General features: G+C 45.4%; 1 protein-coding gene across 1 annotated transcript in view; it reads left to right on the forward strand.

Moving 5' to 3' along the window:
- UPF1 (UPF1 RNA helicase and ATPase) overlaps window positions 1–25,169 on the forward strand; it is a 357,405-nt gene that overhangs the window by 73,905 nt on the left and 258,331 nt on the right. The window contains exon 7 of the mRNA XM_033955970.1: window positions 20,993–21,218. Within this exon, the coding sequence (XP_033811861.1) occupies window positions 20,993–21,218 (226 nt within the window). The remainder of the gene's footprint in view (window positions 1–20,992; window positions 21,219–25,169) is intronic.

Genomic DNA, 25,169 nt, shown 5'->3' on the forward strand with positions numbered 1-25,169 from the left:
TATGTTCTCCCCCTATGCAGTCCCAATCCGCCTACACGGCATCTCTCACGTCCTAGACTCACCCTGCCACTATGCATGCACTGCCTGGTGCCCGACCCTGATCTGAGGGATCTGGATGCGGATGACCCCTTATTTACAGGTGCAGCACTTCCCAGAATGGAAGATCAGGACTGTATGCTGTATCTGTGGAACCCTCTGGGGTTTTGGGAGCCTGGAAATGCTCTCATGAGCCTGTGCCTATTTGAATTTGTGGCTTTGCCAGACCTTCTTTCTAAATCTTTACAGGACGTCTTTTTGGTCACTCAGCCGGCTCCGGCCACTTCTTCCTCCTAGATTTGTGATTTATACTTCCTCTAGTACCCTGATATGTGCATTTTGGTCTTGGAGCAGTTTAATTCTCCGGAGAGTGCTCTGACTTTTGCTAGAGTTATGCCACACTGGGATTTTATGTAACCTCAGGCACTTGTTTAATAAATTTGAATGAAGACCACTCCAATACCCAAATGATCAACTGCAAGACATTATCTCACAATTGTGCCATACTTCATTCTCTGGTTTATATTGTTAGTCTTACTGGTCCTCAGCGGGCCACCACACACTCAAACTATTCTCATTGTGCTGGGCTTTATGCTCCCACTCGTCATTGGATCCAGTACTATAAATGTTTTAGTTGTTTTTTTTTTAGTAATTATAGTTTTGCTCATTCAAATAAATATGTGCAAAAGACGCTACTCAAGGTGGGTAGAATCACCAATCACCAACATGTTTCGCCCATGTGGTTCTAAAGGCTTTCTCAAGGTTCACACTCCCTGAAGAAATAAAAAGGACACCTCAGTCTCCAAACCATAACGCTAAGTTTAGAACATATTTTCTTAAATCTAATACAATTTAAAACCTTCAACCTTCACCCCTTTTCCTACCTCTTTTTGCCATTCACTCCGACCATTGTGTCTGAAACGAAATGGCGACCATGCTCTTACTCCACATATTTAAACGCTCCACACCCCCGGCGTCAACGTCCCTCCATACTGGGATGTCAGCGTCTGACGTCAGAGCGTACCTCACTAAACTTTAATATTATTTGAATTATAGTTGGACTGCATCACTAAACTATAATATTTTTATTTGAATTATAGTTGGACTGATATTACAAGGAGTCTACCCCCGGGACCCGACCTCTATAGTAATGAAGCCCACTCAAGCTCATTATTCAATCCATTCGGGATAACTGTATTCAAACGGTAGATCCATCGATGCTCTAACATATTTAATCTTCCCTCCCAATCCCCCTCCGGTTCCACCTCATCCATACAGTCAGTCACTCTCTACTTAAGATGTTCCCATTCCATACCCTTTATCTATCCAATGCTGGACTATTGGAGCTTGCAAAGCCTTGATATTAATGCGTGATTTATGCTCATTTAGGTGTATATTAATCGCCCTCTTAGTCCTTCCCACATATATCAAATTACATGGGCATACTATTATGTAAATAACCTTAGATGTTTTACAGGAGGTGTTGGTCTTTTGCTCTGACTGTATAGCCTGATTGGGGGTCAGTCCATTGGAGGCCGTCCATCACTAAGTTGCACCATTGACATTGATGACATTTTTCATGACCCGTCACTATGCCTTCCTTACTAGCCTTCCTATTGTGTTTTTTCAATGCCTGCCCAATAGTCTTCCCCCTACGATATGAAAACATAGGGAGATCAGAAAAACCCTTATGCAAATTGAGTATGGGTAGTGTGACCATATGGCTCCACGATTTCCAGCTGGATCCTTAGGGCTATTTCGTCATCTTACATTCTTGCGGGGACACAGTCTCCTGTTTCCTTCAAGTTGCATTCTACCAGAAGTGTGGCCTCTTTGTGGGCCACAGCTAGATTTGTCTCCCTTGTGGAGATTTGCAGACTGGCGACGGGTCGTCTCTTCACACGTTTGCCAAGTTCTACAGAGTGGATGTGGCAGCAAGACAGGACTCCGCCTTGGGGTCCTCGATCTTTCAGGTCACAGCAAGTCCACCCTAGTTTTTGGGGGGACTGCTTTTGTACGTCACTGCTGTCTAGAACAGGGGTGGGCAACGAAGTTCGCAATCCAGTCGGGTTTTTAGGATTTCCCCAATGAATATGCATGAGATCTTTTTGCATACAATAGGAGGCAATGCATGCAAATAGATTTCATGCATATTCATTGGGGAAATCCTGTAAACCCGACTGGATTGTGGCCCTCGTTGCCCACCCCTGGTCTAGAATGTCTCACCTATTGCACTGTTTATGCTTCTCCAAGCACTCCTGTTTATGCTTCTCCAAGCACTTCTCCAAGCTTCTCCATGGATTGCCTGTCAGCCCTTAGGGCTGAAAAAAATTTGTATATATGTTTCCATTTATTGGGGAGTGGTTTCTCATCTTCTTTGAATATGGTGATGGCATTTCACTTTAATGTTGGTTGATGAGCAGAACAGTTGGTTTGAGCCTGTTGCTACAGGTGCCTCTACTTCATGTGTATAGGGTGGCTCTTCATGCTTGGGTACTAACTGTAGAGGGAGCTAAACAGCCCAGTGAAGTACTATAGAGGCAGAGTGAAAAATCCAGAGTGGATTCCATCTGCAATCATATGACTAAAGGGAAATAATCCTACTCTCTAGAACAGTGTCTCACAAACTTTCTGGCTGGCGGCACTCTAAATCCAGTGCCCCGGCCTGAGGGCACCCGGAAGTGCGCGGAGGCCCATCTAGCCGCAACTCGCTTCGGTGGAGGGATCTGGGAGGTGCAGGGAGAGGAGGAAAGATACTGGCCAGGAGGAGTCATCTGCACTAGCTGACTTCCTACAGGACATGCCTCGCCACGAGAGGCATGTCCTGTAGGCAGTCAGCGGGCATGAATGACTCCTCCTTGCCAATGTATCGTGGCACACCTGAAAGGAGGCTTACTGGTGTGCTGTGGCACACGGTTTGCGATACACTGGTCTAGATGTTTCACCTATCTACTGCAAAAGAGCTTACCAGGGTAAGTACATAATCTCTTTTTAAGTTATGCTGTATTTGACATTTTAATGTGAAAAATGATTCTTTTGCTTGTCCCTTTTAATTTTTGCAACTTATTACAAGCATGTTTGAGCTAGTCCTGATATTTTCTCAACTCCAAACTTTGTGATATTTGTAAGGCCTTGTAGTTTTCAGAGTAGCATGACAGATTTACAGGATGTTGAGGGATAAGCATGTAAAAACCAGGACTGGCTCAGTATCCCTCATAAATTGAAGTTTATTCTAAGCTATCATTCTTGTGCAATATGTCTAGGAGTCCTAACTATAGGTAATATTCCCTTGTTCGTGAGTTGTGTTGAGAAAAAAATGAAATTTACATTCTTCAACTCTACCTCCTTCACCAGTGGCTGTAGTGGCCCTTCAGTTTTTCCTTCTGAAAGCTAGTTGAGAAGGTGGTGGTCTGATCTGCTCTGATTATTTTTATCTACATTTGGTTTATTTGTCTGAATCTGGAGGTTTTGTGGTGCTCAGAAGGCTTCCAGTGGCCCTAGGACAGCTCTGCCTGGAAGAAGTCTGCAGCTAGCAGGGAAACCCTCAGGGTGTGTGTCTGGCCAGCCGGCACTTGTGGAGCTTGGGGTCTGTTTTCCCTGGTAGCTGGCTCATAATCTGATATATCAGGTGCTGAAGTGCTGACTGTTTGATTCCCCTGACGGACTGGTCAGGCTTTGGTGGATGCCAGCTGCATCTACCCCCCTCCCCCCTTTGTCACATGGATCCGTGAGGGTTGAGGTCTCAGTCCAACTTTAGTCCCAACTGGTGGCCCGAAAATCACAGCACGTGGACTTCATTTGGCTGACTAAGGCAGTGACTTCTCCAGATTCCAGCTCCTGTGACAACTGAAGCAGTCTAGCACAGACAGACGGTGAGTAAGGCCTGTGGGAAAATCGGTTGGGGGGGGGGGGGGGATGATAAATTTGAATGTATTAAGCATTCTGTGCCTGGAAATAGTGTCCCTCACCTCCAAAAACCCCTTTCCAGAACTTTTTGACCTTTGATTTAGTTTTCCCAAGCTGTTTTCTGTGTAAACATGCAGCTGCAGCGGCCACCTTGGATTTCCTGATTTTTCTTTAAAAGCCTCCATCTGCCTCAAAAACCTTTGATTTTGCTAAAATATTATTTGGGATGGACCCCCTCAGGCTGTGGTATCCCTTTATCATGCAAGATTTGCGCTGGATGGTCAGCTGAGAATGTCTGTTAGAGAGCTGAACGGGGACAATGGGATCCCGCGGTTTCCCCCTTCAGGTCACAGGGATCCCGTGGGGATGCCCCCTCGGGTCACGGGGATCCTGTGGGGATGCCACATCGGGTCGCAGGGATCCCATGGGGACCCCCTTCGTGGTTTTGGGGATCCTGCGGGATTGGAGGCAGCGAGAGGAGAGAGGCTCCTCTTCTTTTCCTACCTGCAGCACACACAGTAGCCGACTGGAAGTCTAACCCCTGCCGTCAGAACTGGCGTCGGAGAGAAGGCTTCAGTCAGTCACGTGCAGGGTAGCGGGCAGATCTCTTCCTGGCTGAAGGACATGTAGCTGTAGCCTCTGGCCGGCTCTTGGGGGGCCTTGCAGTCCTTTTCCTCCAAGCACCCATGAGCAGTGGAAAGGCTGGTCAGAGGTGGCATACTTGGGCACTCCGTAGATCGGGGGAGCGGTGATGGAGAGCAGCACCTAAACCCCCCCCCCTGTCTTCGAATGGTTCTGCCCACTGGAAGCCAAAGTGTTCATCAGAGCCTTGCAGCCCTGCCGCACCCGTATGGACCAACACGGTGGGAAGGCCTGCTCCAGCACCGTGCACAACGGGGTGTACATGGAGCAGAGGAAAAACTTGAGCTCCGATGAGCAGTGCACCTTCACCAGCGTGTAGAACTGGTGCACCTCCAGGCCGGCATCCTCTTGGTTCTTGTGGCCCAGCAGTTCCAGTTAATTACTAAAAAGGCACCAGAGAATCTACTAGCCTGAAACCCAACCATACTTGGTTTGTTTGGGCTTTTACTGCTTTATTTTGGTGATGCCAGTTATGGAAAAATGCTCAATATATAAGGCCATGATGGTCTGGTTGTAGGCGATGTTCATGCACAGGGGGATGGAGATGGGTTGGCAGAAGCCGTGGTCCTGGATGGAGATGCCCCTTTCCCCGTGGAACTGGCAGCCACCCAATAGTTCAGGAAGGGCAACAGTGGAGAGGCCGGACGGTGCCAGACGCCAGGGACAGGCATGGCGGGTAAATTGAAGCAAAAAATTACTGCAAAAAAAAAAAATAACTTGTGGGGGGGGGGAGGGGAGAAATCCTCAATTCTGTGGCTTGTGGAGATCAAATGGATCCGCCGTGCAAAGAAAGTTTTCAGGACACAAGCTCATGGGCGCTCAGTATTTCCAAATAGGCCCTGCATGCTGCACATGACTGATGCAAAGCCTTTCCTTCGACGTCAGCTCTGACGTCGGGGGAAGGCTTCCGGTCGGCTACATGCTCGTGCTGTAGGTAGGAAAAGAAAATGAGCCTCTCAGCTCGAGCTGCCTCCAACCGTTGCTGTTATCTGGATGCAAACGTGGGACATAGAAGGAGTCAAATGTGGGAGGCAAACAAGGGACACAGAAGGGGGGGAGGGAGTGTGTTTTTGGACACAGAACTTCAAGGCATGAACTTGGGAGAGAGGATGAAGGAAAGTAGGGAAAGAGATACTGAGGTGGGGGAGGGAATGGAAAGGGAGAATCGGGTGTGGGTGTGTCAGGAGATGGAAAAAAATGATTGTGTACATGGGGAATGGAAGAAAGGAGAATTTTTGGTCTTAGGGGGAGGGAGTGAGGTACAGATGAGGGAGAAATGTGATGGAAAGGGAACAGTGGGACAGAATGAAATGACTGCAAGAGGGAGGAATGTTGGACATAGTGGTGAAGAGAATGGAGGGAGAGATGTGGCATGTTGCTTGAGAAATGTTGGGCATTGGGTTGGTGGGCAGGGGCGAAAGATGCTGCACATGGTCCGGGGGATGAGAGAGGGATAATTGCTGGACCATTGTAGGAGGAACCAATGGACAGCAACAGAAGAATTTACAAAAGATGGGACAGCAGAAAAAAGAAATTGGGACCAACTTGATGGAAAAATAAGTCTCCAGATAAAGATAAAAAACAGAATTTATTGACTAAAATATGTTAGCTTTGGGAAATGTATATAACAGATGTCTTTGTATTGTGTTCAGAAGAAAAGGAAATGCATTTCTGGTTTTATTTCTACAGTGTTGAAGTACTTGCTGACCCTTGCTGTGGCTGATGGGGATCCCCAAGTACCGCCAGCAGAGGACCTCCTCTAGAGACGGCCAAAACTCCCCTCCACCAAGCACAGCAGTCGCTGGCAGCATCCATGAGCCACTGAGATGCCAGCATCTGTGACTCAGGGACACTACTACTGCCTGCCAAACTTGGGAAAAGGGACCCCCGGCAAACTGCAGAGGAAGTCCTCAGCTGACAGCTTGGGGGTTCTCATCAGCTGAGTATTTATATTTTATGTTTACATTAGAGGCTTTGGTAGAAACCCGTTTACAAAGCATGTATTCTTCCCAATTAATATTTCCAAATTTAATAAAGTGTCTTTGCTTATTTGTAAATGAGTCTCTACCAGAGCCTTTAATTCAGTAGCATAATTAAATGAAATAACTATTTCTGAAGTTTATAGGGACGGAGGGGATTCCTCGCGTGGGGATGGGTGGGATTTCTGTCCCCGCGTAACTCTCTAATGTCTGTGTGCTGTGGGTCATGTGAGGCAGGGGCGAGAGCCTAGGGTTTAGCCTCTTCTGGTACCTCAAGGGCTGGGGATTCCAGGTGGCTCCTTTGTCCAGGAAAAAAATCCCCTCCAGAGCCTCTGGATAGCGATAGGGCGAAGTGCAGATACGTGGATGCCACAGAGCCCAAGACAGGTCCTCAGGGCCCTCTAGTCAAAGCTTTACCCCTGATTTTTGTAAGCCCAATGTAGATGGCCTACTTAAATTGTTGGGGTTCCCAGGCTCTGGCAGAAGGAGCGCCAGTGGCTGCTCAAGGGGTTTTGCCCACTTGAAATATACACCTTCCAGAGAAGCTCCCCAGGCAGGGTCCAGAAGTCCACTCATATAAGGACTAAGGGAGTGGGGCTGGGAGTCTGAATCTATTCCTTTGCTGTCCCAGAGTGAATTTTCCCTTGTGGGAGATGCAGAAGCCCATGCAGAGATTGTGAGTTCAGAGTCAGTAGTAGCACCGGACCAGGGGGAGGACCCAGTCGTATGCTGTCTAAGTCGACAGGCTTATTGGAGCTTATTTCTAAGACACTGAGACAGTGGCGTACCTAGCATATGTGACACCCGGGGCCCATCATTTTTTGATACCCCCCTCTATGTGAAAAATATGATTTTTAGTAACAATCCACATATCGCACAACAAGAGTGTACCTAGGAAAAGGCAGCATCTTAAACACTGCAGGGAACACCAACACATACATTGTAAAAATAAACAAGCCAGATCCCGCACAGTCAATTGATTTTGCAGTCAATGCCAACTGAAAACTATGTTCTTTTCATACACACAGAACAGAAATACACCCTCGCCCAATATGGAATAATCACAAACTAAAAATAGAAATATGTAGACAAAAGTTATACTGAACTGTCAAGAAACCAGACTCTGCATACAATACAACACCACAAAAACAGTAACACATGTCTTCTAATACTGTGCAAAATATAAAGACATTAGATGTAAATTTGAAAAAACTGATACATAACAATCACCACTTTACAAATTAACAAATAAAAATAAGAACATAAGCAATGCCTCCGCTGGGTCAGACTGAGGTCCATCGCGTCCAGCAGTCCGCTCACACGGCGGCCCAACAGGTCCAGGACCTGTGCAGTAATCCTCTATCTATACCCCTCTATCCCCTTTTCCAGCAGGAAATTGTCCAATCCTTTCTTAAACCCCAGTACCGTACTCTGCCCTATAATGTCCTCTGGAAGCGCATTCCAGGTGTCCACCACACGTTGGGTAAATAAGAACTTCCTAGCATTCGTTTTGAATCTGTCACCTTTCAACTTTTCCGAATGCCCTCTTGTTTTTTTATTTTCTGAAAGTTTGAAGAATCTGACCCTCTCTACTCTCTATGCCCTTCATGATCCTGTAAGTCTCTATCATATCCCCTCTGTCTCCTCTTCTCTAGGGAAAAGAGACCCAGTTTCTCCAATCTCTCAGTGTATGAAAGGCTTTCCATCCCCTTAATCAGTCGTGTCGCAATCCTCTGAACTCTCTCAAGTAACACTTCTTTTTTTTAAATTTTTTTTTTTTTAAATCTTTATTTTCATTTTATAGTATTGACATATTAGTCAAAACAAGAAAATAATACAATTCAGTTCAAAAATAAAAATGAGACAATAGGTAATAATAAACATTACAAATTGAAATACAGAAATCAAAGCAAAATTTTTCTTTCTCATACGGCATAACATTAAACCCAAAATAATTTTTTTTTTACTGGTTTGTATCATTAGACCTCAATCTATGGGGGAGAAAGCTTTAAAATTGCTGAAATCTTGATCAAATAATACAAGGAAAATGAAGATGGTAACGGGGAAGAACATAACCAAAAACCTTATACTTGAGCAGGTTGAGACTGAAGTTCTCTCAAGAATTTTAAATTTGCTCTTTAGCAGAAATAAATTTTGTCAATTGCTGAGGATCAAAGAAAATAAATCTATTCCCTTGATAGGTCATTACACATTTACAGGGGAATCTGAGTACGAACGTCGCACCTAACTGCAGAACCCTTGGTCTCAAGATAAGAAATTGTTTTCTTCTCTTTTGGGTCATTCGTGACACGTCTGGATACATTCTCACTATTTTAGTCATAAATGGAACATCTTTAAACTTAAAAAACAATTTAAGCATCCATTCCCTGTCAGCATCTATAGCAAATTGTACAAGTAGCGTAGCAGTTGCCGGTATCTCTTCACTTGACCTCTCCAGGAAATTTGTCAAATCCAAACTATCAGCAGTCAAATTCTGCTGGTTTGGTTTTTGAACAGATGCTCTGGTTGGTAAATAATATATTTTAGTGAGAGGCGGATAGGAGGTTTCGGAAACTTTCAAAACTTCTTTCAAATATTTTTTAAATGTATCCTGCGCAGAAATAAGTGGTAATTTTGGAAAATTGATAATCCGAAGATTACTTCTTCTAGTCATATTTTCCAACATTTCCACCTTAAAATTAAGGTTTCCACTATCTTTTACCCAGACCGAAGCCTGGGACTCCACTGTTTTTATTCTAGTTTCATGTCCATCCACTTTATTTTCAACACTGGATATCCTATTTTTCATTTCCAAATTTTCAGACACAACAGAGGTGTAACGTTCCCAAAGAGATTTGCAAACTAGATATTGCTTCCCAAATTGTCTCCATATTGAAAACCTTGGGTCTCTGCATTGGTATCAGTTCAGCACCCAGAACCTCTGATGAAAAAGTACCTGGAACTTCAGCAGGCGATGAAGTAAGTGTCAGGAAATCCTGAGGTAGTTTCTGTCCCAGCTCCTCCGAATGCACAGATAATAGTTTTGGCTTCACTCCTCCTCGTACTGAGCCAACTTCCGAACTCAGCATGTCTGGAGAGCAAACACCCTGGGGCATTTCCTCTACCATCGACTGGCCAAACGCCCCCGAACGACTCGGAGGACTTTGCTCTTCCGTTGATCGGATAAACGCCCCCGGGTGACTCGGAGGACTCCGCTCTTCCGGGGTCAGAGATGTTGCCTCGAGGGAGAGCTGCAACGCTTCAGCCAGCGTGTCTCTCCCAGCCGAGAAAGCCTCTGGCTGTGTTGGCGTCCCTCACTGAAGGAAGGCGTCCATCGGGCCCGTTGCTGCTGGTAAGGATTCGTCAGGGAAAATCCGAAGCTTAGATTTTCGTTTCACCATTCAGAAAAGACAGCAGTCAGGGAACTCCGTGGCGTCTAGCTCCAAACACCCGCGGCCACCTTCCTTAGACCACTCCCCACCATATCCTTCTTAAGGTACGGTGACCAATACTGGAGGTGATGATGCAGGTGACAGGGTTGCCCACAGGGGAGGACTCTTCGGTGGTCCGTGTCTTTCACCGGGATGAGTTTAAGGAGCTCATTCTCCAGATATCCTCTGTTTTGCATTTTGAGGATAATGCTAAAGAAATCCCCTGAGTAGTGGATCCTCTTCTTCGTGGGATTCAGGCTGTTTCATGTTCCTTTCCCATGCATCAAGATATTGTGCAAGGGCAGTGGAAAGTTCTGGATGCCCCTTTTCAGCTAGCGTGGTCTATGACCCGTTTGTATCCTGTTCCTGATGCTGATAGGGACTCCTTATGCCCACCAGTAGTAGACGCAGTGGTTTCAGCCTTTGCTAAGAGGCACATGGTTCCGGTGGAAGGGAATTCTGCTCTCAGACCCCCAGGCTCCGGAGGATGGAGGCTCTTCTCAAACAAAGTTTTGACATCGCAGCCTTGGTTGTTCAAGCGGTGATCTGTGGTGGCCTTGTGGTCAGGGCATACTTCTGGTGGGCTGAGCATGTGCTAGGGAGTCCAATGACTGGGCATTGGTAGAGCAGAAAGTAGCGAAGATTGAGTTGGGTGGCTCTTATCTGTCGGACAAACAAACCAGAAGAAAGATCTCCACAATCCAAGTAGAAATGAACAAACCACAGTGGAGATATGTAGTTATGTTGGTGTGCAATTTATTCATTAATCATAAAAATATGTTTGGTGGCTCGACACACATTTTTTGGCCAATATGGCCTGCCTCAGGAGCCTTGATTTGCTGTCATTTACTGTAAGTTCTTTACATTTCACATGTAGATTTACGGATGCATGAATGATTTGTTGTGGGCTTCTGCTAAGTCTGTAATCTTAGGGGTGTCTACTACCTTGTGTCTTCTACCTTGTGTCTACTACTGTGATCTTAGGGGTGTCTAGTATCTTGTGTCTCTGTGGTTGGTTGGCAATCTTGTCCTCGAAATCCAAGCTCGGTTGATTTCCCTTTAAGGGTTCCTTTCTCTTTGGAGAGGAATTGGATAAATTGGTCCAGAGTTTGAGGGACTCTGAAGTGCCTCAGTTGCCAAACAATAAGCCTCGGCAGTCCAATAGGGGAAGTTCAGGTCGAGGTTGATACCACCCTGGCAAAGTGTCTTCTGTGGCCGCCTCTTCCAAGGATCATTTCTTCTAGTGTATGTAATGCTTTTGGGTTGCATGCCAGGGAGGCTGTGACTTTTCAAGTCTCCTCCTCTTCCAGCCCTGTACAATGATGGTGTTTGGGTCCTTTCCCCGTTTCCTGTGGGACCCTGTTTGAGGGACTTTTACCGGGGGTGGACCAAGATCACATGCTCTCGTTAAACATCACAAAAACTAGCACTGTTCTTTTTCCTTGGAAGGAAGGCCTTCAATTAGTCTCACCAATTTCTAGCGATCAAATCCCACTTGAATCTACCTCAACAGTAAAAATCTTAGGTGTACTCATTGACAACAATCTCAAATTAGTGCTCTGGTTAAAACCTGTTTTTATAAGTTAAGGATGATAAGATCTTTAGTCCCTCTTCTTGACTCCAATTCTCTCGATATCCTAATTCATTCCCTTATAATATCTAAAATTGACTACTGTAATTAATGATATAAAGGATTATACCAGAAAGATATCAGACGTCTCCAACTTATTCAAAATACGGCAATAAAAATTATCATAAACTCAAAAAAATTTGATCATGCCACTCCTTTGTTGAAGAATGCTCATTGGTTGCCCATCCATCATCGGATCATCTATAAAATCACCCTTCTTACTTTCAAGACCCAACAGACTAACGCTTCAGCATTTATAAATAGAATTTTTATCCCATATGATGCCTCCAGAATCCTAAGGTCTGCATCTCAACACACTCTTAATGTCCCTTCACTAAAAATAATTGGCACTCATCGTGCATACATCTTCTCGGTAACGGCATCTTCAATTTGGAACTCACTTACTTTATACTTAAGAGCAGAACAAAGTCTGGATAAATTTAAGAGTAGTTTAAAATGCTTTCTTTTTAAAGATGCCTACGACTGATTTATCCCATGCCTTTTTAATTTATTTCTATCCTTTTAATTTTTATTTCTGAAATTAAAATATTTCCCCATCTTACCCTTTTGTTTTTATCCTTATGTTTTTTATTTATATTTTTAGGAATTGTAATTTTTCCCTTCTATCCTTTTGTTATTACCCTCTTCCCCTCCCAAGTTAGTCTGTCCTGTACGGTATATATTTATTTTAGATTTTATTGTACAACTCTTTGAAATTTAATGTTAAGCATTTAATCAAATTTTAATAAATTATCACAGCAGATCAGCGGGTCCTGGAGATGATGTATAACTGTGATGGGTATGCTCTTGAGTTAAATCAGCTCCTGCCAGATCTGTTTCTCTTCTCCCCTTGTTGGTCCTTTTGGAAGCAATGAGCATTTTGTCAAACTCTACAGAGGTTGCTCGATTTCAAAGAGATTCGCACCACATGATATTCCATTTTCTTTGTAGTGCCCAAAAAGAGAGATCTCTTCACCCCATCTTGGACCTCAAGGGGGTGAAGAGCGCGCTTCAGGTCCCTTATTTTTGCATGGAGACCCTAAGCTCCGTGATCCTGGTTGTTCAACCGGAGGAGTTTCTTATTTCTCTCGACCTGATGGAGGTGTACCTCCGCATTCCCATTTGAGAGTCTCAAAAGTGGTTCCTTTGCTTTGCGATTTTGAGATGGCTCTTTCAGTTTTGTGCGCTTCCATTTGATCTAGTCACATTCTCCCCCGTATTTTCTCCAAGATCATGGTAATGGTAGCAGTAGCCTTATGCAAAGAGGGCATTTTGATTCACCCTTACTTGGACGACTGGTTGATTCACGCAGTGTCCTTCCAGAAGAGCACATGTGTAATGGCCCACGTAGTGAAGTTACTTCAGTTGTTGGGTAGTCAACCTTGCCAAGAGTCAGTTGACCCTGTCGCAATGATTGGAGTATCTTGGAGTTCTCTTGACACTGGTCTGGGGAGGAGGGGGGGTTCCTTCCTGAAGCATGGGTACAGAAGTTACAGTCTCAAATTTGCTCTCTGGGCTCTTGCTGTCCCCAGGTGCAAGAATTTCTTCAGGTCTTGGGCTCGATGGTGGCCTCGTTGGAGGTGGTGCAATGGGCACACGCTCATATGTGTCTCCCTTCAGTATGCTCTTCTTCAAATGTGGTTACTGCATCCCATGATTTGGACACACTGGTTCCTCTTCACAGTCTAACTTGCAGCAGTCGGTGTTGGTGGCTCCGGTCCCACAATCTAATCCAGGGAGCGAGTCTGAATCAGCCCCAGTGGGCAGTTCTTATGGACCCTAGTCTTCTCAGCTGGGGAACCCTGTGCCTCGGTAATTCAGCTCAGGGCAATTGGTTGCCGAAGGAGGCCTCGTGGTCGATCAGTGGAAATCGGAGCCATTCAGTTGGTGCTTGAGGTCTTCCAGTCCTTCCTGTTCAGGGTCTCTCTGACAATGCCACGACGGTGGCCTACATCAATCAGCAGAAGGGGAGCCAAGAGTCATCTAGTGGCGCAGGAGACAGCGGTTCTCATGGAGTAGGCAGACACATCTGCTCGACAGCTTGGGGTCTCACATAGCAGAAGTGGATAATGTCCAAGTGGATTTCCTAAGTCATCATATGCTAGATTCCAGTGAGTGATGTCCGGGGAAGGAGGCCTTTGATATGATAGATTGGTCGTGGGGTCAGCCAATGATGGATCTCATGGCGCAGAGGTTCTTCAGTCAGCGCAGAGGATGCTCCAGTGCAGTGTGGGCCAACGGATGGTCTGTTGTATGTGGTCTGGTGGGCAGAGTTCTTTGCATTGCGCATCACACAGGCCGCGTGATATTTATTTTATTTTAAAAATTTATATATCTCCAAAACTCAGTGGTTTACAAAAGCTACATACATAAAATATGAAACACAAATACAAAAAACACCAAAAATTCGGTATCGACATGCAAACTTATGATATATGACTCTGGATTGGCTAAGACGCCTGTGGTACGGGGATCTGGTTCATCTCCTTGTTGCAGAGCCCCTTCTTCTGCCCCTGTCAGCCAACCCTTTGATTCAGGGTCCCATTCCCATATTTGATAATGGGTTCCTTTTGTCTTAAAGCTTGGCTCTTGAAAGGGAATGCCTAAGCAAGAAAGGATATTTAGATAAGGTGGTCTCTACTCTCTTGGGTTCTAGGTGGAGGCATGTATTTGGTGCCTCTTTGAGGGAGTGGTGTTCCACTTGGGCAGTAGTTCCCCTTTGCTCGTCCTTGCCTCGCATCTTGGATTTTTTTACAGGATAGGCTTGAGAGGGGCCTTGCCTGGTCCCATTTATGGGTTTAGGTTGTGTCCTTGTCCTTTAGAGGCCTAGTGCGTAGAGGCTGTAGTCTTCTCATTCTGATATGATCCAGTTTTGAGGGCAGCAAAGTTGCTGTGTCCACTGGTCCGTACTTCATTTCGAGCAGAAGCAGTTTCACAGGTTGGATATCCGCAGAGTTCTTTGAGCCTATCTGAAAAGAACTCGGGTGTTTCGGAAGTCGGATCATTTTTTTGTCTTAGCGGGCAGTCATAAGGGATAAGATGCTTCTGAATCTTCCATTGCACGCTGGATTAAGGAGACTATCACTTCAGTGTATCTTCTGAAGAAGAGGCCAGTTCCTGATATTTTTTAAATCTCATGTTTCTTATTAAAATTTGATATCCCGTTGAAGCTTACAACAGTTCTCAGCAGTTAACTAAAATTCTACGAGAGGTCAGGTGACATCCTGGGTTGAGAGTTCTCATGTGCCTCCGGTAGATATCTGTAGGACGTCAGTCTGGTCTTCTCTGCATTCCTTTGTGCATCGCTTTTGAGTTGACGTCCGGGCACGTCAGGATGCTGTTTTTGGCATTCGAGGCCTTGTAATGGCCTTTTGGGGTTAGGGTTAGGGTACTGCTTTGTTACAGCCCATCTGTCTGTTCTGGTCTGGAGGGACACTAAAGAAGGAGAAATAAGGTCTTACCTGCTAATTTTCTTTCTCTTAGTCTCTCCAGACCGGCATGGAACCCACTCAGTGTCTTTTCTTGCAGATACGAAGTTTAACTTTTTTTGTGTATGTGTGTGGGATTGTTGAATGTCAATTTTTGTCTTTTCCTTTTCTTTTCCATGGGGAGTGTAAGTATTTACTGTGGAGCAGCGGCTTTTGGTTTGACTGGTTTATCTGGTGAACTGTGAGAATAGTTTTGATTGCGTGTCCCAATCCTTTTCCAAAGTTGTGTTCTGTGCTGGTCTGGAGGGACTAAAAGAAAGAAAATTAGCAGGTAAGACCTAATTTCTCCATTTCAATCACTGAATTGAAAATAAAATCATTTTTCCTACCTTTGCTGTCTGATGATTTTTATAATCATCTTTTCCCTCACCTCTGGCTAAGCTTCCTTCTGTCTCTGTTCTTAACTCTGTTTTCAGTGCCATGTCCACCATCCCCTCCTTCCTCCTCTCCATCCATGTACACCATCTCCTCCCTCCTCTTCTCCATCCACGTCCACCTTTCCCTCCCTCCTCCTTTCCATCCACGTCCACCTTCCCCTCCCTCCCTCCTCTCTATCCACTTCCACCTTCCCCTCCCTCCTCCTCTCCTGGCAGTCTGGCATATCTCTCTCCCCCTCCTTTCCTTCCATCCCTGCTCCGCATCTCCTTCTCTTCCATCCCTGCTCCGCATATCCTTCTCCTTCCCTTCCATCTCCTGTGATCTGGCATCGCTGTCCTCTCCTTACCTTTCTTTCCACAGAGGTCTGGCATCTTCTTTACCCTTTCCTCCCCAGCTCCACAAACCAGCATCTGTGTACTACTCTCTCCCTCCCCTCCAGCGCTTTTTTACCCTTTATGTTTCCAGCGCTGCACTCCTCGGTGAGTGAAGTAAACATACAACCTTTGGATGCCCTGGAAGCTTTCCTTTTGCTATAGCTTCCGACTTCGGGGGCAGGAAGTTGTAGCAAAGAGAAAGCTTCAGGAGTTGCTGAAGACAGCGTGTTTACTTTACTCACGCTGATCCTGGCCCGAAGAGTGCGATGCTGGAAATAAGTAAAAAAGTTCTGAATCCCAATGGTGGAAGGGGGGGGGGGTGATGATATTCTGCATAGGCTGTGTAAGCCACCCCAGAGGTATCGTAGGGCTGCCATTAGCTTGCAGGTCTTGCAATGAAGACCACTGCCTTATAGGGTCTAAGGCAGGGATCTCAAAGTCCCTCCTTGAGGGCCACAATCCAGTCGGGTTTTCAGGATTTCCCAATGAATATGCATTGAAAGCAGTGCATGCACATAAATATCATGCATATTCATTGGGGAAATCCTGAAAACCCGACTGGATTGTGGCCCTCAAGGAGGGACTTTGAGATCCCTGGTCTAAGGGTAATTATTGTGGCTCAAAGTACTTTCTCGTATGCCAGAGGAATCGTTACCCAGAGAACATATCGGAGTTTTTGGCAGAGGTACGGAAATCTAGGCGTACTCCGTCCTCAGGACTGTGTGCCCCTACAGCCTCCAAAAAGTCTCAGTGACGCCAGGTCAGTGGTCCTGCCTCTGCAGATAGGAGGAAGGTTTAATGGCCTTTTGGAAGGTGTAGGCAAGGATCAGCTTGGACTGCTGGGTGCTGGAGACAGTATGAGTCGGATACAAAGTCGAATTCAGCTACCCCCTAGCATATTACTTTGTGGACTCTTTGGCTGAAGAAGGGAGTCAGTACAAAGGTTCTGAAATTGGTTAATGCAGTGCTAAAGGTGCCGTGGTTCCGCATGGAGACTGTGCATTCGGTCATTGCAGTGTTCACACCTGTGGAATTTCTAGCCTTCCTGGATTTGATAGAGGCCTACCTCCATATTCCCAGAAGTTTTTAGAGGTTTCATGTGCTAGGGAGACATGTTCAGTTCTCTGCATTTCCCTTTGGTCTGATGACAGCTCTGTTCAGCTTTACCAAGGTGATGGTAGTGGTGGCGGCTCATCTCTGAAAGGAGAGAATTCAGGTACATCCTTACTTGGATGAAGGAGAGAGAGAGCAGTGTCCTAGGTGGTCCAGTTGCTGCAGGACCTGGGCTGGATTGCCAACTTTTGAAAAAGTCACCTGGAGCTGATCCAGATCCTGAAGTATTTAGGAATCTGTTTCAGCATGGTGGAAGGTCATGTCTTTCTTCCAGAGCCATGCAAACGGAAGCTTACAAAGCAGATTTCAGACTTCAGTTCCTATGGCTTGGTACTAGGATCCATAACAGCATCCAAAGAAGTAGTCCCTTTGGTAAAGGTTCTCTAAGACTCTATTGTCCCAATGTTTCCTTGCTAGCCTGGACAGTGGAAGCACAGTAGAGAGGCATACCATTGTTCATTTTGTCTTGGGTGATTCTGACCACAGATGCCAGCCTCTAAGGCTGGGAGTTTTTTTTTTTTTGGGGGGTGGGGGGGTGGCATTGCCTCAGTCGCCCAATTTAGGGCCGATGGACACCATCACTAAGGGAAGTGGCCCATAAACCGACTTGAGCTGCAAGCCATCCAGCTCACCTTACAAAGACTGGAAAAATCCCTGTAAGGCAAAGTGGTCAGGATCTTCTCAGACAATGCAAAGAATTGCAAAGACAATGCAAGACAATGCAAAGAATTGCAAAGCGACCTGAACAAACTGAGTGAGTGGGCAAAGAAATGGCAGATGAGCTTCAATGTGGAGAAATGCAAGGTCTTGCACATAGGGAAGGGGAACTCCATGTACAGCTATACGATGGGAGGGAGGGTACTCGGGAAAGGCAGCCAAGAAAAAGATCTGGGGGTATTGGTAGATAACACAATGAAGCCGGCGGCACAATGTGCAGCGGCCTCAAAAAAAGCGAACAGAATGTTGGGCATTATCAAAAAAGGTATCACTACCAGAACAAAAGAAGTTATCCTGCCACTGTATCAAGCAATGGTGCGCCCACATCTGGAATACTGCGTCCAATACTGGTCACCATACCTCAAGAAGGACATGGCAATACTCAAAAGGGTCCAGAGGAGGGCAACGAGGATGATAAAAGGGTATGGAGAACCTTTCATATGCCGAACGGTTAGACAGGCTGGGGCTCTTTACCCTGGAGAAGCGGAGACTGAGAGGGGACATGATAGAAACTTATAAAATCATGAAAGGCATAGAGAAGGTGGAGAGGGACAGATTCTTTAGACTAGCAGGGACAACTAAAACAAGAGGTCATTCAGAAAAACTGAGAGGAGACAGATTCATAACGAATGCAAGGAGGTTCTTCTTCACTCAGAGGGTGGTGGACACCTGGAACGCGCTTCCCGGAGAGGTAATAAGACAGAGTACAATTCTGGGGTTCAAAAAGGGACTGGATGACTTCCTGGAAGCGAAAGGGATAACAGGGTACAGATAGAGGTTTACCGTACAGGACATTGAGCGAATAGGGTATGGATATTTTAGGTTAGGTAGGGAACACTTTCAGGTCATGGACCTGGGGGGCCGCCGCGGGAGCGGACTGCCGGGCACGATGGACCCCTGGTCTGACCCGGCAGAGGCAACGCTTATGTTCTTATGTTCTTAATGCCACAGCAGTGGCTTATGCAAATTGACAGGGAGGCACCAGAAGTACTCAGCTTCGCCTGAAGGCCAAGTTGTTGTTCCATTTGACAGAATTTTACCTGCAGGCGCTCTCAGTAGCATATCTAGTGGGATAGACAAAGTGCAAGCCAACTATCTCAGCCAACAGACCTTGGACCGGCGGGAGTAGTCTCTGTCCAACAAAGCATTCCACTGCTTAGTGCATCAATGGGGGCAGCCAGAACTTGACCTCATGGTGTCAGCAGAAAACAAGAAAGTGGATTGGTTCTTCAGGCGCAGGTTCAAGCTGGGATGTGCAGACTTCATGCCCTAGTTCAGGGTAGGCAATTCCGGTCCTTGAGAGCTGGAGCCAGGTCAGGTTTTCAGGATCTCCATAATGAATATGTATGCGATGGATTTGCATGCACTGCCTCCTTGAGATACAAATCTATCTCATGCATATTTATTGTGGAGATCCTGAAAACCTGACCTAGCTCCGGCTCTCGAGGATCGGAATTGCCTACCCTTGCCCTAGTTCAGGGGTAGGGAACTCCGGTCCTCGAGAGCTGTATTCCAGTCAGGTTTTCAGGATGTCCCCAATGAATATGCATGAGATCTATTTGCATGCACTGCTTTCAATGCAAATTCATTGGGGAAATGCTGAAAACCCAACTGGAATATGGCTCGGACCGGAGTTCCCTACCCCTGCCCTAGTTCAACCTGCAGCCAGAACAAGGGCTGCTGTATTTGTTTCCCTGTGACACGATAGGCTGGGTCATACAGCATATAACGAACTGTCTGGGGTTGATAATCTTGGTGGCACCAGATTGGCTGAGTTGGCCATGGTATGCAGACTTGGTGCACCTTCAAAAGAACAGAGGTCTCAAATTGCCTGTAAATTCAGATCTCCTGACAGAGGGTCCAGTTCTCATGGAGAATGTCCATGCCCAGGTTTCAGTGGTTTTGGCATTTTTTTGCAGACTGGTCTGGCCAAAGGGCTGGGAGTGGAATCACTCAAAGTGCTGGTTCTTCAGAGCCTGAGTGGAAAAGAGCTCTTTGACCTCACATCCTAACTTAGTCAGGTTTTTGAAAGGGACGCTCAGGTTGCGGCTTCTAGTGAGGCAACCATTCTCCTCGTGGAATCTTAACATTGTTTTGAGGGGACTCAGGATCTGTTCAAGCCTTTCAGGAAGTGTCAATGCTGGATTTGACATTGAAAACAGTGTTCCTAGTAGCCATTGTCTCAGCGAGAAGAGTCTGTGAGATTCAGGCACTATCATGCAGAGAGCCATTTTTTAGATTTACAGAAGCAGGAGTTTCCTTCGCACAGTCCCTTTGTTTTTTTTCCATAGGTGATGAATGTCTTCATTAGCAATTGGGATACCCGCCGCGTTCCATCCTAAGAATTCCAGGAAGAGAGACAAAGTTTTGGAATTGTTAGATGCGCTAGGAGTTCTTCTCTGTTATCTTGAGGTGATGAATGAATTTTGTCTCTCAGATCATCTTTTTGTTCTCACCAATATTTGCCATGGTGGGAAAGCCAGCATCTAAGGCTACTTGTTCTAGATCAGGGATCTCAGAGTCCCTCCTTGAGGGCCGCAATCCAGTCAGGTTTTCAGGATTTCCCCAATGAATATGCATGAGATCTATGTGCATGCACTGTTTTCAATGCATATTCATTGGTGAAATCCTGAGAACCCGACTGAATTGCGGCCCTCAAGGAGGGACTTTGAGACCCCTGTTCTAGATGGATTTGTAAGGCAATCTTGTTAGCGTACATTACCTGTGGGGAAACAGCCCCCAGTTTCCTTGATAACACACGCCAATTGAGATGTGGCTGCTTCGTGGTTGGAATTTCTTGCAATTCCTCTCGAGAAGATTGTAGGACAGCTACGTGGTCCACTCTTCATACATTTACAGCGTTTTATAGAGTGGATATGGTAGCATACGAGGATACACCTTTGGATCTTCTGTTTTAAGGGCAGGCTCATCTGTCTTGCCCTACACTTGGGAGTCTGCTTAGGTATGTCATCTATCGTCAGGACTCCTAGACACACTGTACCAAAATGGAAGATTGTTCTTATCTAATAATCTTTTTGGTAGATGTATCTAGGAGTCCTGATGCCTCACCCTATCTGCATTTGCCTGCTTACTGCCTTGGATAGAATGTATGTCCACTGCTGGAGATCTTCTCCTGCTAGTCTATGAAGAGTAAAATACTGAAAGTTAAAAAAAAAAAAAAAAGTACTTCTCAGAGCTCCATAAATGTTAGAGCTGATTGCACTTAGACAGGTGGATTCTTTGTTCCACCTGGGTTTACGTTATGGGTTCATTAACTTGGTTCAATTTTGTTTTACAGAACAGAACACAAATGTATTATCAAGCATGGGTCCCTGTAGCCGTCCTTCTAACTTCTTATGTTATAGTGGTGATTGCTTTGGAAATTGAAGGGGACATTAAAGCCAATGGTGAAGGAGGCAAAGTTGAATGTAAATTTCATCCTTCTGCAATACAACTCATGAGCAGCGTGATATTACCTATAGTCAGGACTCCTAGACACATCTACTATAAAGAAGATTATCGAGGTAAGAATCTAATCTTCCATTTAAAATTTATGATTTGCCATCTAGTTTGCTACAAGGCTGAGTGTTTGTACACATCTTGTGCACATTTGCAGTGTACATCATACACACACCTCCATTCTCTGAGGACAAGCAGATATAATATTCTCCTATGTGGGTGACGTCATCCATGGGACTTGATAAGGACACTGCCAAGTGCATTGTAACTTTAAATTTATAGGCAGTGCCCATACCACATACATACTGGTGCCTTTCCGCCCGACACTGGCTTGCAGGACTTCAAGTTCTTAGTTTTTTGTGAAGCTGAAAATCTTTATCTTTGGTTTTTCCTTAGCAAGTCAAACTTGGAAGTTGGTTTTGTACCTTCCCTGTATTAGTATGTAATAAGACAGTTGAGATTAGTAAAATTTTATTTTATTTTAAACTTCTTTGTATTGGTAGTATAAATGTTAATATGATCACAACTCAACTATTGCAATTCTTTGTATTTGAATTTTAAAACTCAAAATGGTGAAAAAAAAAATTTGCAGCTGATTCAAAATACTGCAGTGAGGTTGATATATGGCCTGAGAAGATACAATAGTGTTTCTGTATTCTATAAGAAACTTCATTGGCTGCCTATAGAGAAACGTATAGAGTTTAAAACTGTCTGATTCATTATAGTATACAGGCAGAGGCTTCCGATCATCTCACTTGGTTCTTTTCACGTTTGCATTATTCATCTAATAGATTTAGTAGTACATTTTTCTTTAGCACTCTCCAGACCGGGTAGAGGTTACTCTTACAAGCGGGTATATATCTCATCATGACCAGCAGGTGGAGACTGAAAACAAAACTGTGGAATAGTACATAAGAGGTACCTTCCCCTATTCCTATCAGTCTTCTTTCAGTCTCCAGCAGGTGTGAGTGAGCTTTACCCATCTCCCTTGATAGGGCTGTTGGAATTTGTTTAGGGTTTCTAGTCCCCGTTTTTGGCCAGATTGAGTTTGGGTGGGCCCTGTTTGGTGGTCCGTCTGACCTTGGGGGTGTCAAACCCGGTGGGTCTCATGCTGGGTCCCCCCCCCCCATTTCCTCCACCTCCCCACATTTTTTTTTTTTTAGAGGAGCCTCAGCAGTAAGCCTTGTCCCCTAATTCAAGCAAGGCATATTGCTTTGAGAGCCTGTGGAGTCTGTTCTGTTTAAAAAAAAAAAAAATCCTGAGGTAGTGCTGGTCTGAAGGGTTGCTGTCCCTTTAACTTTGCTGTATTCTGGACCTTCCCCACTTACCTCCCACCTTCCTCCGGGCATCCCAGACCTTACCTGATGGGTCTTGCGGGCTTTTGGGCAAGAGCGATCTTCCTACGCTCCTGCCCCTTGCAGATCATTCATAGCAAATGGCTGCGGGGAGTTCCTGTCGTAGTCTCGAGAGAGGACATATGCTAGATGTAATTTACTTAGATTTCAGCAAAGCCTTTGATACAATTCCTCATAGGAGGCTGTTGAAGGTGAACTGGGTTAGAAACTGGCTGTCGGACAGACACCAGAGGGTGGTGGTTAATGGAAGTTACTCGGAGGAAGGAAAGGTGAGTAGTGGAGTCCCTCAGGGTTCGGTGTTGGGGCCAATCCTGTTCAATATGTTTGTGAGTGACATTGCTGAAGGGTTAGAAGGAAAAGTGTGCCTTTTTGCAGATGATACCAAGATTTGTAACAGAGTAGGCATCGAAGAGGGAGTGGAAAATATGAAAAAGGATCTGCAAAAGTTCGAGGAATGGTCTAATGCCTGCCAACTAAAATTCAATGCAAAGAAATGCAGAGTAATGCATTTGGGGATTAATAATCAGAAGGAACCGTATATGCTGGGAGGTGAGAAGCTGATATGCATGGACGGGGAGAGGGACCTTGGGGTGATAGTGTCCGAAGATCTAAAGGCGAAAAAACAGTGTGACAAGGCAGTGACTGCTGCCAGAAGGATGCTGGGCTGTATAAAGAGAGGCGTAGCCAGTAGAAGAAAGAAGGTGTTGATGCCCCTGTACAGGTCATTGGTAAGGCCCCACTTGGAGTATTGTGTTCAGTTTTGGAGACCGTATCTGGCGAAGGACGTAAGAAGACTTGAAGCGATCCAGAGGAGGGCGACGAAAATGATAGGAAGCTTGCGCCAGAAGACATACGAGGAGAGACTGGAAGCCCTGAATATGTATACCCTAGAGGAAAGGAGAGACAGGGGAGATATGATTCAGATGTTCAGATACTTGAAGAGTATTAACGTAGAACAAAATGTTTTCCAGAGAAAGGAAAATGGTAAAATAAGAGGACATAATTTGAGGCTGAGGGGTGGTAGATTCAAAGGCAATGCTAGGAAATTCTACTTTACGGAGAGGGTGGTGGATGCCTGGAATGCGCTCCCGAGAGGTCGTGGAGAGTAAAACTGTGACTGAGTTCAAAGAAGCGTGGGATGAACATAGAGGATCTAGAATCAGAAAATAATATTTTAAAATTGAACTAAGGCCAGTTCTGGGCAGACTTGCATGGTCTGTGTCTGTATATGGCCGTTTGGTGGAGGATGGGCTGGGGAAGGCTTCAATGGCTGGGAGGGTGTAGATGGGCTGGAGTAGGTTTTAACTGAGATTTTGGCAGTTGGAACCCAAACACAATACCGGGTAGAGCTTTGGATTCTTGCCCAGAAATAGCTAAGAAGAAAAAAAAAAAAAAAAATTGAATCAGGTTGGGCAGACTGGATGGACCATTCGGGTCTTTATCTGCCGTCATCTACTATGTTACTATGAATTATCTGGATGGGAACGTCTCGAAGGAGTGGAAATGCGATGGGCAAAACTGAAAGGAGCGATTGTAAGATCGACAAACCTTTTTGTGAGGCAAGTAAGTAAAAGTAAGAGGAAAAGAAGGCCACTTTGGTTCTCAAAAGTATTAGCTTAGAAGGTAATGAATAAGAGGTTAGCTTTCATAAATTACAAAAGATCGCAGAAAAAGGAAGACGGGCAAAAATATCTGGAAAAGCTAAGAGAGGCTGGTCTTGTAGTCGGGAAAGCAAAGATGCAAATGGAAGAAAAAATAGCTGACACGGTAAAATGGAGAGACAAGACATTGCTGTTCTACATGCCCCCTCATCAGAAGGTTGTTACAACGGATTCCTCAACCTATGCTTGGGGAGCTCATCTGGATGGCCTGCACACTCAAGGCCTTTGGTCCACCAGGGATTGTCGCCATCATATAATTCTGTTGGAACTCAGAGCGATTTTCAATGCCCTCAAGGGTTTTCAACATCTTCTACAAGATCAAGTTCTCCTTGTCCCTATGGACAATCAAATAGCCATGTACTATGTAAACAAGCAAGGAGGAACAGGGTCTCTCCTTCTTTGTCAAGAAGTACAAAAGATTTGGATTTGGGCAATTCTTCACAACATCTTCCTAAAAGCTGTTTACATTCAGGGGGAACAAAACTCTTTAGCGGAAAGCCGCATTCTTCAACCTCACGAATGGACGCTGAACACAGCAGCTTTCCATACTATCTTCTCTCAATGGGGGACATCTCAAGTAGACCTGTTTGCGTCTCCCCAAAACCACAAGCTACCCCGCGTTTGCTCCAGACTATATTTGCCTCATCACCTAGAAGTGGATGCTTTTCTCCAGGATTGGAGGCCACACTACCGAAAAGATGTGCTGAGAGTAGAGTCGGTGCAATGGATGGCCACCAGGATGGTCTCGGGGCTCAAAGATCTATCGTACGAGGAAAGGCTGAAAAATTTGCGGCTGTACTCACTCGAGGAACGTAGGGAGAGAGGAGACATGATCGAGACGTCTAAGTATATTACCGGCCGTATCGAGATGGAAGAAGAGATTCTCTTTCTCAAAGGACCTTCAGCCACAAGAGGGCATCCGCTCAAACTCTCAGGGGCGGGAAATTTCATGGCAACACCAGGAAATATTTCTTCACTGAGAGAGTGGTTGATCCTTGGA

The sequence above is a fragment of the Geotrypetes seraphini genome, chromosome 8 (assembly GCF_902459505.1).
Source record: "Geotrypetes seraphini chromosome 8, aGeoSer1.1, whole genome shotgun sequence".
In the NCBI taxonomy this organism is placed as follows: domain Eukaryota; kingdom Metazoa; phylum Chordata; class Amphibia; order Gymnophiona; family Dermophiidae; genus Geotrypetes; species Geotrypetes seraphini.